Source organism: Hippocampus bargibanti, linkage group LG01, assembly GCF_051943395.1.
Source record: "Hippocampus bargibanti isolate YZ-2025 linkage group LG01, ASM5194339v1, whole genome shotgun sequence".
In the NCBI taxonomy this organism is placed as follows: Eukaryota; Metazoa; Chordata; class Actinopteri; order Syngnathiformes; family Syngnathidae; genus Hippocampus; species Hippocampus bargibanti.
Genome location: NC_142734.1, coordinates 7985595 through 8001649, shown reverse-complemented (window position 1 = coordinate 8001649; position 16055 = coordinate 7985595). Strand labels below are relative to the sequence as shown.

The 16055-nt window shown below is 43.5% G+C and overlaps 1 protein-coding gene across 2 annotated transcripts in view; it reads left to right on the top strand.

Annotated features, from left to right (window-relative positions):
• wnk3 (WNK lysine deficient protein kinase 3) overlaps window positions 1-16055 on the top strand; it is a 56067-nt gene that overhangs the window by 33778 nt on the left and 6234 nt on the right. For both annotated transcript variants that reach the window (XM_088993532.1, XM_088993524.1), the window contains exons 11-23: window positions 992-3781; window positions 4018-4061; window positions 4767-4902; window positions 4989-5105; window positions 5733-5834; window positions 5923-5971; window positions 6056-6208; window positions 7512-8965; window positions 9596-9842; window positions 13366-13460; window positions 13539-13870; window positions 15138-15373; window positions 15448-15543. In XM_088993532.1, the coding sequence (XP_088849658.1) occupies window positions 992-3781; window positions 4018-4061; window positions 4767-4902; window positions 4989-5105; window positions 5733-5834; window positions 5923-5971; window positions 6056-6208; window positions 7512-8965; window positions 9596-9842; window positions 13366-13460; window positions 13539-13870; window positions 15138-15373; window positions 15448-15543 (5851 nt within the window). The remainder of the gene's footprint in view (window positions 1-991; window positions 3782-4017; window positions 4062-4766; window positions 4903-4988; window positions 5106-5732; window positions 5835-5922; window positions 5972-6055; window positions 6209-7511; window positions 8966-9595; window positions 9843-13365; window positions 13461-13538; window positions 13871-15137; window positions 15374-15447; window positions 15544-16055) is intronic.

Here is a 16055-nt window from a genome sequence, read left to right as displayed (position 1 = left end):
TGGCAAAAATGTTGTAGAGCACCTTATGTCCACTATATCAAAGTGACAGAAGGTATTGACTTTAAACCCCCCCACGTCCCAGCAATTATTGTTGTATTCGATCAATTATTTGGTTAGTTTAATGATGGCATCCTGCCTTTTTTAAGGTTTTGTCATCATATTCCAAATTCCTTGTGTGTCCTACATACTTGGCAATAAAGATGATTCTGATCTGATTCTGATCTGATCTGAACATATTTTTACAAATTATGTAAAATTGTTAGTTTACTTGGTGTTTATTTGGTTTTCTTTTAATCGTTTACAAGTTCACCTGAAAATGAAACAAAGCTATGCATAGTGTCCCCTTTACTTAACCCCCCTTCTCTTGATAACTATTTACCAAATGATTTCCATGATCCTCTTGACACTTTCTCTCAGACTGCATGCATGCTTATGGTTTCCCCCAGGTCTTTAGTGGAGGTGTAATTGATCTATATCGCAATAGAACATCTATCACAGCGTGTTAGCGGGTCCTTAAAATCCATTGGAAAGACTAGTAATTCCACTCTTTGATTTTTGAACTGAACTGTGAATAATTAATTACCCGTTGTCAAATTCATAACTTGCTGAATCCAGTAAAATGTTTGCTTTATCCAATTGTATACTACGTGTCCAAAATATGAGTGCAAGATGACTATTATGGTATAATATTCAGCTCATAAACTCGTAGTGCTCAAATTAATGAATGCTGTCCTAAAAGGACTTACATGTGGCTTCCTTAAACAGTTAGCCTGTTTTTAAAGAGTTAGCCTGTTTTTGTTTCACGTTTCAGAGTTTCACATGAGGATCCTCCACTCAAAAAATGTGGGAAGTCCTGTTTTATCAAATGTGTTAATTGTTCTGGCCGAGCTTATTCTTACCTAATGTTTACTACTTTCCCCCCCACCCCTCCCCACCACCCCCAACCTGCTTCTTTCAACACGAATCACCATTGTCTTATATCACCACACAGTCACAATCATTCCCATTAGATGTGTTTCAAACAGCTGCCCCCCCGGCAGCCCTGAGCACCTCTCAATCATACATCAGCTCTGTTTCCCCACATGTTCCCACATCATCCATGTCACTCAGCGATACTGCTGGGCTTGTGGTGACCATTGTTCCCCTCACACAGCAGGCCCAGCCCGAGGCCCCTCCCATGCAGCTTGCTGACAATGTTCAGCCGCCGGCACCACAGCAAACACAACCTCTACCGACCATCGCTCAGCCGCAGCACGGTGGTCTCGGTGGCCTTCAGCAACAGCAAATGGAGAGCCAGCTTGCTCTGCCTCAGCAACACTTGAGCACCACTCAGCCTTCAATCGGACAGTTTCAACAGAGCCTTCCAGCTGTAGCAGTCCTGAAACATCAGCATGAGCCTCAGCAGCAGATCTGTGTACAGCAGAGCCTCCAGCCAACTCCACAAACCCAAGCCGCAAGAGTGGGTATGGCGCAACAAGCTTTGTCGTTGCCACCGCTGGGAGAACATTCTCAACCGGTGAAAGATCCATGTGAGCAGATTACCACCATTCAACCGCAGCGACAGCAAACCTTGCGACAACTACAACCGCAGCAGCATGTTTTACAACTGGAGCAACATCACAATTTTTTCCCACTTGATCCGCAACAAGCTCAATTAAAGCAACAGCAACTGGAGCAGCAGCAACAGACCCTTGTACGCAAGCACTTATTGGATCAGCAACAACCTATTCTTCAACAGCAGAATCAATTCATGCCACAGCAAGCACATTCACAACACCATTTAGGGCAACGGCAGCCTGAAATGTTATATCAACAAGTGGAAAGAATACACGAGGAGGCGCCAAAGCATCAGCAGCCCCAGCCAACTCAACAAGAACAACAACAACAAGCTCACTTACAGGAGCATCTCCAGCAGCAGCTTGTCTTACAGCAGCAACAAATCCATCAACAAGCACTTCTGCAGCAGCAGCAGCAGCAGCAGCAACAAGAGCTTCTGCTTCAACATCAAACAGATATACCTCAACAAACAGCCCCGTTTCAACAACAGTTTCAAGAGCAGCAAGCGCACCAAGCTGCCATCATTCAACTTAAGCAAACAGAAAAACAAGAGGTGGTCTCTTCTCTTCAAAGCAACGGTGAGCAGCACAACAAACAGAAAGAACCTGAAATGCTTCAGCAATGCGCCCCTCAACCAAACAGTAGTCAGTTCGTAGCTCATAACACAGTCATGGGCGAACAAGCTGCACTGATAATGCAGCAGCAATCGTATTCTACTCCACTTGCAGGGGAATCTCATATCCCACTCGGACTTCCACCTAGCGCTGAAATGATTCAGCAACAAACTCGTCTTGGTTACCCAGTCGTGACGTCGGGCATCGTCCCACCTCAGGCGCTCCCCCAGCAAAGACAAAGTCAAAGTCATGGCCACAATGTTCCACTCCAGTATAGAAGCCAGTCGACCACGCAGGCAGCTCAGATCAGGATTGACTCCCGTGTTGTTCCTGTGGTTGTAACCACCCAAGGACAAGCACAAATTGTTATCGAAGCCGAGAAAGTTGTTAGTTCTTTTCCAGAGCCAACAATCTCTACTACAACCCAAATGTCTGCTCAGTCAGTCCTTCTGAGTCAGCCTTTGCAGCCAGCGGTTTACCAGTCCCAAACATGGAAGTGCCAGAACTCTTCTGCTGACGTTCAGATCATGAGGCCACAAAGCCAAACTATTATCCAGCTTCCAGCAACAACAATTCCCACGCAGATACCACAGGAGACACTACTTCATCCTGATATTCAAATACCAGACATGCCTCAGTCTCAGCTTCAGCAAATGAGTCCAAGCCAGGCTCTTCTCCAGGCCCAAAGTCACATTCCGGCTAGCCCTCTTACCGCTCCGAATGACTACAAATCTCCGCATCTTAGACATGATGTTGTTGATGTAACACAGCAGCCAGTGCTGCAGTATCAGCAGGAGGCCATGCCTGCTGGAGCCAACACAGACAATCTCAATTCTTGGGGAGAGCCAGAATGCATTGTTACCACTGCAGTCGATATTCCAGTGATCCTGGACCAGAGGCTGCCATTAGGAAGCACCACAAGCTCACCAGCAATTCAGCCAAGCTTCCAGTCACAGCAGCTACAGACATTTTCTCAAACTCAGCAATCAACACCTCCTTCTCTAATCCAGTTGCCAGTTGAGCCCACCCTAGCCCCGAGCCACTCAAAACGTCCCCCCAGTCAGGCCACGATTGGCGAGGATAAGGCGGATCTGCTGGCATGTCAGCCTGCTCCGCATCCCAATGCACAGCGAGCCCCCTGGAATGCGGCCCATCATCATTCCCACATTTCAAACCTCCCGTCCATGCATAGTTGCACAACGACGGGCGCTGGATCTTCCTCCCAGCTCCAGAACACACTGCCTGCACTCACTCCCGCACATAGCAGCAATCAGGCTCAGTCCCAGACATACATTCAAAATGAGGCTCATTGTCTTGTGCAAGCACCAGCTGCCGAAGCGCCTCTTCTTCTCCACGCCGTCTTTCCTGTACATCACATAGTCCTGAGCCCCTCTCACCCCTCGCCTCCTCCATCATCACTACTATCCCACCATCCTTCTCCTGCCACCCCTGCGGCAGAGCTGCCGTCGTCGACAGCGGCCCAGCTCACCTTACCGGGGCAAGCAAACTTTGGACCTGCCGCTGCTATTGACTCCTTTAATTGTCATGACCCCAAACTACCCCAAGCCTCGCTGCAAGACTGTGACATTGCGCTGCTGGGCATTTCTCAGGTACAGGAAGAATGTCTGCACATATGTTTGACTGTTTGGTTTCAATGCAATTGTGCTGGTGGAATGAGTGAGAGTGTATAAAATCATTGTCCTCAAAACTAACACTTCTTCATCCTAATGAGTACTGTAGTTATCCATATGTTAGTGCTTCACTTACACTCATTGCGGATGTCATTTCTGTTCTTTCGCTGTACCATTTTTTGTGTTTATATTTATTACATCAATTTATTCCTCAGGATTGTCTACCCCTGTTGAATACAGAACGGCCTTCCTCAACTGGGTACGTCTGACTTCACGTGTCTTAGTGTGCCCACCATCATTCTTCATTATAAACATATTTTTGCTTTGACTTGATGTATGGGGGAATTAACCTCAATTCAACTTAGCTCACTTTGCAATTACTAGAGGGGTGCTAGATAGTAGGGAAAAAGGCTACGTCTGGCTTGAAGCTGTTTATTGTAATGTCTATTTGAATATAATTATCAAACTAAACATACATCAATTACACATTGTATATTTAAAACAACCAAATACTAATGTCTTAATAATTATGGCAGTTAAAGTTAATGTGTCTTGTCTGTTACTTGTCTAGCACTTTTCTTACTATAAAGCACTCCATGCGCTTCACTCTACTGCTCACGACTCACATTCATTTATCCTTTCGGAAGAAGGTAACCATTTAATATTAATTCAGCTTTTTGTGCTAATTGTGAAACTTTTTTTGAGTTTCTCTCTATATAGCCCCCGGGAGCCCACACACCAGAAAGAGCAGCACAGTGCCCTTTAAATTGAAGCCAAAAAAAATGTCGACGGCTGTTTTGTGCTTGATATTTCATTGAATTATATAGCGGGCATGGAAGAAATTGATCCCGTATCTCATGGTAGCGCTATATGTATATTTTTTTAAAATATATTTATCAAGACAACGTCCTTCTAATGTACAACAAATTGCCTAACAACTAAAAGCACTGTGCCACCCACACAGGTCTGTGCCAGCGAATGGAGAAGAAGGTGCTTTGCTCTTGGCCAATGGCAAATTAGAAAAAGTCAAGGGCCAGAGAAGAACATCTTCTCTGAGACCTGAGAAAGTTTCACATCAGTTTCAACTCAGTATGCTTCAGGTGAAAACACATAGAAACAAAGAACAAACGATTCCAAGAATACATTTGCAACAATGACATTTTATTTTCTCTTTGTTCATATCAAGGTGTCGGGCAGTGGCGACAATATGGTGGAGTGCCAGTTGGAGACCCATAGTAACAAAATGGTGACGTTTAAATTTGATTTGGAGGGTGATGCACCAGAGGACATTGCAGATTATATGGTAACCTGCCCTTACATAATGTTGTATTCAATCTTTCTAAATCATATTTTATCATGACTATTAAGAATATGAGCAATAGCTCATACAAAGGCAACACATGTTATTCTGGTCTCCAAGTATGTATTAAAGAGGTTACAAACATGCCCCAATAATGCTGGTCAAAACCAAATTTTAATCAGAGATTGCTTATGTGACTATAAATGTACTTTGGAGACTGGTTTAAAAAAATCAATCTTGGTGACTTCCAAGGAATTTGCCTCAATCAGACCAATTGGAAATGAAAATCCAAAAGAAAATTATCCATGCACACAAAATCTTCCGCTGATTTCCGTTGGTTGGCCCTGGGCAGCACCTTTAGCGTGGAAACCCCAACTCGCATCACCCTTGCTACATTGTCCAGTTCTTACGGGGCGAATGCTAAGAATTTAACAGAATAGTCGTGAGACACCCTGCACTATATCCTGGGTAATCTCAAGAAAAATGTGCAAAGGAAAGGTGCCGAGCTTTTTTTGCCAAGTCACCTAATATGGGCGGAGTATGGAGTGGAACTTTCATGATTGTTTGGAGCATTGGCCAGAAAAATGGTCACAGCTTTAGTGACGTGTTTGTATTGTATTTTCTTTCCAGGTGGAGGAAGTCTTTGTCCTTGATGTGGAAAAGGAGAAGTTTGTTGAAGAGCTCAGAGCCATAGTTGTGAAAGCACAGGAAATACTTCAAACACATTCACTTGTACATATATTTGTGTCTTCCATATTGTCTGTACAATTTTTTGATTCCTGTTTTATTGCTAATTGTCCTTTGCATGTTTCCCAATCAGACAGGGTCAACCGATCAGTTACAAGTCAGCACACCCACGAGCTCAACGTGTAAGTTAATAGGAGTCTTTTCAGTTTTAGCCAATATTGCGGCACTGTAGAACAAACTGAAAATGTGTGTGTATGATTTCTCAGGTGACTCCGTACCACACTCCTCTCCTGTTGGACGGTGGCGTTTCTTTATCAACCAGACGATTCGTCACAGAGACTCTCTCTCTAGCCAGGGTACTGCCATGACACCTCCCACTGGTGAAACCAGGACACTCCTAGCCCCGAAAACAGACACAGGTGAGCTCAGAATACTGATATGAAAGCATAACGGTGAGATTAGAGCAAATTCTTGAGGAAAATTGACATATTGCTAAATCACAACCTGGAAATGCTGAGTGGTGGATCACATTGCAGAACGGCAGGTGTGATAGTGCGTGATGTAATGAAGTAATCCACTTTAGAATTTGTTTCATGTTTAGGATATTTGGGTCAACCAAAAACTGGATCATTTTGTGTTTATATAATAATAATAATAATAATAATAATAATAATAATAATAATAATAATAATAATAATTAATTTAATTTCTAAGCACCTTTCAAAACTCTCAAGGACACTTTACAGTCACAGGATTTTTTTTTTTTTTTTGTGCGGGTGAGCTGCGGCAGCCCTTCGCGCCAGCGTTTACTCTACCTGGAAGTAACACAGCAGCAAAGTTATGAGAGCCTCCTCTGCTGGCTAACTCCAGTCAAAAGCATATATCGACCGCCATTTCCAGCCTAAGTGAAATTGTATTTATTGAAATCCCGTTATTAATTTCTCTTGGTTCCACTGCCCTCCAACATATGGATGTCACCATTTTTATCCAAATTTCAGCTTCTGCGTGTTGCCATGTTAGTTGTTAGTCTCATCTGGCCACCACCTTTATAATCGCCGGTATTTATTTTGCAATGGGACCGTTTCCTTAACGAATCACAATTCAATTTCATTTGTCTGATTCGTTAGTCAGTTTTGATGAACAAATCAAATCTGTAGTGATATGCAGACATTAATACTCTTTATTCATTCATTCATTTTCCGATCCATTTAATCCTCACAAGGGTCACATGGGATGGTGGAGCCTATCCCAGCCATCATCGGGCAGTAGGCATGGAAGACCCTGAATCGTTTGTCAGCCGATCGCAGGGCACACGATGACCACTTGCGCTCACACTCACGCCTAGGGACAATTTTTACAGTGTTCAGTCAGTCTGCCATGCATGTTTTTGGAACGTAAGAGGAAACCGGAGTACCTGTAGAAAACACATGCAAGGATAACATACAAACTCCACACAGGGAGGCCGGAGGGATTTAACCCACAACCTCTGCGATGTGAGGTTGACGCGGTCACCACACGAACTGCAGCAGACACTGTAATACTTGTTCTCTTAATTCTAATTATTAGCATCTCTGGTTAGTCCTATGTATTTATTGAAGCAAATTAAGTTGCTTCAATTAACACCAAAGGCCGAGGTCTTAAATATCTGGCCTGCCATTAAATTTTTTGATGATGACAGTGTACATGCACCACAAACCACGTTTGTTTCTCTCTGCTTTGTAGTAAAGGAAAGCGCCCAGAGTCTGGAATCCTTAAGTGGAGTGTCCTCTACTGTCTTTGCCCCCTCTGCCACTACTGCACACACTTTGAACACTGCTACACTTGAAAATATTCCTCAAGCCCCTGGCCCTCAGTCTATTTCAGGTGGTCCCACGCTACAAGTCGACACCGCAACTTCTGGCCACCAACGTCTCAGTTTGCCAATTTCCACTGCAGTGTCTACGACCAGCAACCTTAGCTCCATCCTCGCTACTGCTGCTGTCCCTGTGCTTCCCACACCCATTAAGGCCAGAGCTGATAGTGCAGTAAGCCTAGCTGACGTAGAGCGGCTGCAACAGACCTTCTCCCAAGGAGAAGTTGCCGTTGCCCAGCAGCAGTTGCAGCTTGAACAACAAGTGTATTCAACACTGCACCAGCAACAACTGCAACATTCGCAGAACGTATCCCAGGAGCAAATTCAGGCACGGCAGCAACAGGATATTTTGCAGCAGCAGCAGCAGCAACAACCACTTCAGATGATGCCGCACGAGTATCAGCAAGAGCAGCAGGCTATGTCTCAACATCAGTCCCACACAGACCATCAACAGCAACTAAACATACTGCAGACAGTGTACACTCCAGAGCAGCAACAACATCAGCAGCTCGTTTGTAGTCAGGTAATGCAAACATCCGAAGTCTCAGCTGACCTACCAACACGCGATTGCCAGACACAAAACGCAGAGCGAGAGGATGTACCAAGATCCGCCGACACGATTCCTAAACAACACCCGCTCCCCAAACAATCCTCTGTACCGCAATCTGAGTCGGATGTATCCACGGGAGACATGAGCTTCGCAGATGACTCGATGCCAAGGCATCCTTCTTCAGACTCGTCTTTGCCACCTCTTCATTTGGGAGCGACTGAAGCTGCTTTCATTCCTCTCTCCCTCACGCTCACCCCTTCCCCTGCGCAGCCTTCCTCGGTGGCCGAGTCAGATAGTGAAGGTCCCCCCAAAATAGAATTTGGAGACAATCGTATGAGGACGCTGGATGAAAAGCTGAGGAATTTGTTGTATCAGGAGCACTGCGTTAGTGGCGGCACTCCAGCCGCTGGGGCTGCATCCGCACTGACGTCAACATCGCCGGCTTCCGCATCTGCAGCTGGCGATGAGTCTTCAGAGCCACAGACGTCTATCCCTCCGCCTGCTTCCGTCTCAGATACATCTCCACACTCCACATCCTCCACGTCTTCCTCCTCCACCACTTCAACCGCCACCACTCCTGACTCTGAAATCTGTGAAGGCTCTTCAGAAGTTCCCAAGCAAGGCCTGATGGAGTTGCAGCCTTGCCCATCTCATTCTTCCACCACGTCAATCACCACCACGGGCACCATGCCCTCTGCAGCCTTTCTCCCCGTCAAACAGGGTGTCCCTGCCGAGCTACAGCCTCCTCCTGTACCAGGAGAACCAACTATTCTCGTGAGTTTCTAACACTCATCAATCATGGTTTGTATATAGTACATCTTAATACTGTATTGTCACTTTTTGTCATTTTCACTCAAATTGCAGGACCCACAGAATACCCAGAGTTTTAGGACTACACAAATATTCAATGCAGCATTCAATGTCACATAGGAAACCTTACATTCTATTCTTTCATCAGAAAAAAGAGTTCATTCGTAAGTTAAATGGGTCTGGAGTTATTTGAGCTCGTAAAAAAGGCAAATGCTGCCCCATCGTGGGAGGGAAAAACATATCTGACCGGAGCTTGATCCGCACCCCTCCGCAAGAAAAACCAAAACCCGATCAAATTCGGGAAATGGTGGTCCACGTCATGGTTTTCAATTTCAGAATAAATTCGGAAATGGCAGTGAATCAGTTAATAGATGGTTTTCAATTTTCAGAACAATCACGTTTTGTGATACAGTATTTGTTAAAACTGGTCAATTTACAGTTAAACTTTGAACAACCCTGGTCACTTCATGAGGAAATCAACAGAGTCCATATCCAGTTGAATGACGTCCTTTTTAACGTGATGCAGCATGTTTCCTGTTTGTCTATCTCTTTGAATTGCCTTAAGCCCACTCTAATTTGTCCTGACTGTTTTAGGCTATAGGCCCCCATTCTGACAACAACACCCATGGAGAAGCATTGCGGGCCCAACGCCAGCAGATCCCCCTCCGGAATGGAGCGCAGCAGCATAATGCAGGAGGTGGATATTTTGGCCTAAACCTGACATGTCCTAGTATCACAAATCCAGTTTCTAGCAAGAAATCCTGGACTCGCAAATTCAAAAACTGGGCATGCAAATTGCGCCATTCTGCCAGCTTGTTCAAGAAGCCCAGAGTCCAGCAAGGTAGCGTGCTCTTAGGGATTTCTAAAGACACTGATTGACTGAGTGAGGTGAGTGGAGCGAGTGGAGAGAGTGAGTGAGTGAGTGAGTGAGTGAGTGAGTGAGTGAGTGAGTGAGTGAGTGAGTGAGTGAGTGAGTGAGTGAGTGAGTGAGTGAGTGAGTGAGTGAGTGAGTGAGTGAGTGAGATGTTGCACTTGTAAATGGAAGTCTAATATCAAGTACCTGTACAAGTTTTAACATACTGTAGACGATTAACCTGCTTAACCCAAGTGTTGATGTCAAACATTGATGTTTGAATATTGCTAAGTGACTGCAATGCAATAAACACCCTGCTATTTTGTGGTTCATTACTCATAAATCCACTTTTTTATTTTTAATGCCTTCTGAAATTATAGTTAGCTTTAATTGGGAAAAAAAATCACCAATTCACATTTTTCTGCTTTTTCTGGAGAGACTACAAGATCCCACACAATCACACCAATGCCAATAGGTTGATCATAAAGTCATAATTGTGGTTGAGGAAATAGAATGGTGCCTTTCAATACAAATACAAGGGAATTGAACACGACTGTATTTGCCACATTTCTGCTTCAATCCATTGCACCTCTTTCTGTTGTCTCGTTTTTTTTTTCATTTATTCCATTGCGCTGTGATAGTCAATCAGCATTTACAATGTACAAAGTACTAAGCAGCACAAGGCCAGACAGACTCGTGCACTGAGGTGAAATAAAATGCTAATATGAAATACAAAAATAATATACAGTATAGGACAATATCAGTGCGGTCTTCGGAACCAAGAGTTATACAACACAGCCAGTTTCTAATCGCAGCTGGGACGTAGCCAAAAAGGAGAATGGGGAGCAAGGAAGTTGCTCACACGTCCAAGCAAAAAAAAAAGACTGGCTCATCTTGCTTATCTTGAAAAATAATGGAATTTTTGTCACTTGTATTGCAAGGCACCAGTAAGAGAGAGACTACACGGGTGCTTCTGGTACATATTTTTTTAATCTTTCAGATTTTTTCCCAGGATAATGTCAAATATTTGAAATGGTATTGAAGTGCTTATCAAGCTGTAGAGTACTGGTAATTATAATTAAATCCGATAATACATATATTGTACAAGCATTAGGAACATTTTAATAGAGGAATGTCGGCTGCTCACTATTTGACTGTCCCTACGTCCTGCGAATAGCAGGGGTTTATTGTATTGTATTCTTTGATCAGTGCTGACTTTAGTGCTCGTGTGTTTTTGTGGGTTTTTTTTTGCCGCTCTTTGTGCTCAATGTTTGATATTTTTGGCACTCTTTCCTTTTGCATGGATTGCATGTGGCGAGATGAAACGTGCATGGGGAAAGTAGTGCCAGTGGCCAGGACATGTGACTTGATTTGACACCAGCCTTTCTCTCCCCATCTCAAGTCCACAGACACTGCCAGCTGCATCTCTCTCCGCTCACCACAACAAAAACCATCTTAAGGAGCGTGCAATCGCTAAGCTGAATTCAATCGTGGTCACTCACTTTTTTGTTTCTTCCTCGCAAATTGATCTTTGCCCAGTTATCAATACCATCTCTCCTGTAAGATGCTGGAAGGTCAAATCAACCTATTGCCATCCATGCAGCAGAATGGCTTTCCCTTTAAAGAGGCCCCCCATTTCATACAAAGCCAATTTGCGAGTACTGGCACACCTTCAATAAATGACATATTTTATTTTTTCCATATATAAACTGCATCGCATTATAAGGCAAACCTTCAACGAATGGTATATTCGAATTTACATTTCTTTCCATATACGTATATACTGAATTATAAGGCGCATGGTCAGCTTTTGAAAAAAAATAAGGCTTTTAGGTGCAAATTATAGTGTGCAAAATAAGGTAAATTCCCATGAAATCTCTACTTCACATTTGTACAACTGGTTAGCGTGTCCGCCTCATATTGCAGAGGTGGAGCATTAAATTCTGGCTCCGGCCTTCCTGTGTGGAGTTTGCATGTTCTCCCTATGCCTACGTGGTTTTTCTCTGGGTACAGTCAAACCTTGGTTTCCAAACATCTCTGTTCTTGACCAATTCGGTTTTTAACGAAAATTTTGGGGTTCTTTTATGACTCGGTTCACAACCGAAAAACGGTTCTTGAACACACTGAGCGCACCTGAATGCACCAATTGACTCCCCTGCGCTTCCTAATACGTCACTTCCTAGTGGCGCGTCTCCTTGTGACCCACGCATTATCCTCATGTAGTGTTCCATTGTGAGTAGGCGCGTTTGTATTGTTCAATCCCGATAAAAAAAGCAGACATTGATTGTCAGAATCAGAATCATCGTTATTGCCAAGTATGGAGAACACACAAGGAATTTGTTTCCAGTAGAACACGCTGCACTAGTATCATCACCAAAAACTTGCAAAGAGGCACTATACAGTTCTATTTGGGTTACTGTTTAAAGAGTTAATGGCTTGGGGGAAGAAGCTGTTCAAATGTCTGCTGGATTTGTTGCGCATGGATCAGTAGCACCTGCCTGAGGGGAGTAGCTGGAAAAGGTGGTGGGCAGGGTGCAGAGGGTCCAGTATAATGTGAAATGTTTTGTTTATTTAACATTTTTAAAAATATGTCATTTGTCTACACCGGTTTATGGTTGAAAACAGAGGTTTGACTGTATTTCTGTTTCCTTCCAAAAACATGCCCAGTCGGTTGGTCGAATGTTTTATGGTGTGATTGTGAGTGTAATATGGTTGTTCTTCTCCATGTGCCCTGCCATGAGCTGGCAACCACTATAGTGTATCCAACCAACTGCCCAAAGTTAATTGGGATAAGCTCCAGCACACCTGCGATCCTAGTGATGATATTGATTTCTATTGAGCCATATTCCTTTGCTTAAACTGGTTTGATCTTTGCCGTTTTAGCTATTAGATGTTGGTTCATTTTGAACGTGAAGGCACCGTAAGCGTGTCTGCCTGATAATTGGTTGAGAAGCACGGGTGGTGCCGGTGGTGCCATGGGGGGGAATGCAACAATCTGAGCTTTTGTTGTTGGTGTAGGTAACAGAGGATCATAATATTTTCCTGACAAAATGTCTGGAAATAAACACGATGTCTTTAAAGAGTATTCAGACCTGAAATTGTATTCGCCAAGTCCCCACACGGGACTCTGCGAACTGACCAGGCTGCCATTTGCCAGCTTGCATAGTACCTTGAATATCAGAAATATCGTAGTAGAGTTTTTGTTATGTTTGTATTAGAACTGTCCTTTTTACAAGCCATCAACAACCAGCTGCCTGTACATTTTTTTGTACTTACATCGCAGTATTTTTTAATAACCATTTCACAAACCTGCATGCAGACGACATACTCTATCACAATTAATGAGTGTTTTTTATGGATGGGTTTTTAACATGCCTCTATGTGTTCCATGTTTGTTTGTATCTATATGTCCTCTCTTGTGGACATTATTCTGTGTATGTCTGTGTGTTGTTTCTATTTATGTACATGTGTCTCTCTTGCTCCCTGTTATTCCTTTTGGTTTTTACCCCAGTCGATTTATCAGATGGCCGGTCGGCTGGTCAGTCATTCAAAGAAGTGAAGGAGGTGACCCTGCATCCAACTCACTCACACAAAGGACGATTCCATGTATGGTTTTGTTCTCGCCATTCATTTGATTGGACAAAGTACACAAGGGTGATGCTTCCCCTCATCTACTCTCAACAGGTGACCCCTGTGCCTCAGTCCTCCCCACCCAAGAATGCGTCATCAGGCTGCGGCAGCATTCACAGAAAAGTGGGTCGCTTCTCCGTGACAAAAGCCGAGTCGCAGGATGAGCAGACGGACAGCTCTCCAGTGGCTCCTGTTCTGCTCCGGGAGAGGAGGAGATCTCGGGCAAAGGAGGCCGACAAAGAAAGGATGCCAGCAATGGCCCATTTTTCAAGAGGGCACGGGCATAGTCGCTCCCCCGTTGATAGCAGTGATGATGATGATGACAACAATGCAAGTGAGTTGGAGGATGAAGACCTGAGAAGAGAACTTCACAAGCTGAGAGAAAAGTGAGACAGGCTTTCTTTTCACCCGAACCTCCTAGCTCCAATTCTCAGGCAAAACAATTTTATGCCCGGGTCACTATGACCACAGACAATTATTCAAGGAGCATAATTCATTCTTTATTTTTAATGAAAAATACGCATTAGAACCCACTGCCCCACGCCTCCCCACGCACAAGGTTCAAATAAGGCAATTGTTAGTAGCCAATTTAAAATATTGAAAACATCTTGAGAACAAATAAGTCTTGGATGCTGAACTGTCTCTGGTGGTAATTCCCAACCAGTATGCTATAGCACATTCGTGTGCTGTGAGAGGTGGTCAAGTGTGCCGCAGGAAATTGCTCACTGCCAATTATTTGGATAGAAAAAGTTTTCTCTTCTCCTCCCCCAAAATGTTTTGTTAATCAATCTATGCCAACCACATACATTACATATTAACAGTCAGAACAATGAGATGTTCTTCCACAAGGTAACAGGAGGTACATTTTTAACTAAATCACTGCCAGATGTGCAAAAATGTGTCGACTCCAGTGCCAGGGTTGGCTGCACAAAATACAATGCAATACATACATATTGGTTTATATAGCACTTTTACAACAGCTGAAGCTAACATGCGCTAACATGTACAAAAGGCAAATGCTGCCCCCTCGCGGAAGGGAAAAACATTGCCAGAGGTCTGCCCAGCACTTTATCGGCACCCAAGCATGAAAACACAAAACCTAAACAAATTTGAGAATGGCGCTCTACGTCATTGCCAATTCCCGAATAAATTCGTGAATGGCAGTGAATGAGTTAACCTGAGTATCCATCCAGCCATCCATCGTGGGCATGCTGGAGCCACCTTAGTACTGCTGATATGCTGATGATATGTGTTACCATTATGACCAACTGCGATGTACAGTAATAAAGCAGCAATTGTTTCATGAAGTCTATTAAACCAGTGATTCAACTTAATTCTGATGTTGGGGCGCAAAGGTCCTTGATATAAATTATAGTTAAACTACCAACTCTAGTGGTGTGCTGTTTGGGTATTTGAAAACAGTTTTTTTTAATTGCCTGCAAAGTGGGATTATGGGAGATGCAACCATTCCCCTGTTATCTATTATTTCTATAGTACCTCAGCATCATTTTATCTTTATTTGTTCCCATACAAATGCAAGCAGAAAAAAATCATGAAAAAAACACCTTCCCATCAATCGCATTTGATATACTCTATGGAAACTCTTAATGTATGAACTTCTTACAACATATTGAGTGTGTTTTGGACATTTAGGCACATCAAAGAAGTGGTGTCACTTCAGGCCCAGCAGAACCGAGAGTTGCAAGAGCTATACAGACACCTTCGTTCCCAAAAAGACCAAAGGCAAAGTCTTCCTACTTGCTTGTCTCGGAGTCCTACTCTTCCCACAGCGCCCCCACCCATCTCCCCTCGGCGACCCAGGCCAGCCAAAATCAAACTGCGACCGCGACCTCAATCTCACATGGATAACAACGGAGTCACACATGCTGGTAGATAAATTGTCTGTGCCCATGATTGTTCCCTGGTTTTTGTTATATCATTATTTTTGGTACTCCCTGTCCAGCATTCCAGCAGTCGAGCAGTTTTTCGGGTACAGAGCAGAGTGGAGGAACTCCTCATCACAGCTCCAAGGATTGTTCCCCCTTGCCTGTCAAAAGAGGTATGCTACCAGACAGAGGTGGGAGTAAACCAAAGAATTTATGTTTATAAACTGTTTCAAAAAATTCTTCTGTTTTTGACTGATGTTTGCATGAGCCTGTACAGATACAAATGTATCTGACTGTGATAACAAATAATGGATTCTTGTGCACTGTATGGAAGTAAACTTACTGTAGTCATCAGATTTAGAAACCGCATCATAATGTAAAAATATGAATTGTTTTTGGTACCAATCTGTTTGCCAAATCAATTTATCTATGAAATGAATGGGAGTTAATGAAAGGCATTAACTTTATGCACTTTGTATGTTTTCTATTTATTAAGTTTCAATCAATTAAATTTGTTGACAGGGCCTTGCCTCAACAAAAATGGCAGAGATGCTAATGCCCAGAAAAGCAGCTCAAAGAGGAGTCTGTTTCCACTTAGAATAATAGATCATCTATACAGTGGTCCCCTGAAGCCCAAGGAGTAAAGTCTGGCATTTGACCAAAATGTTGTGCAAAATATGATGCT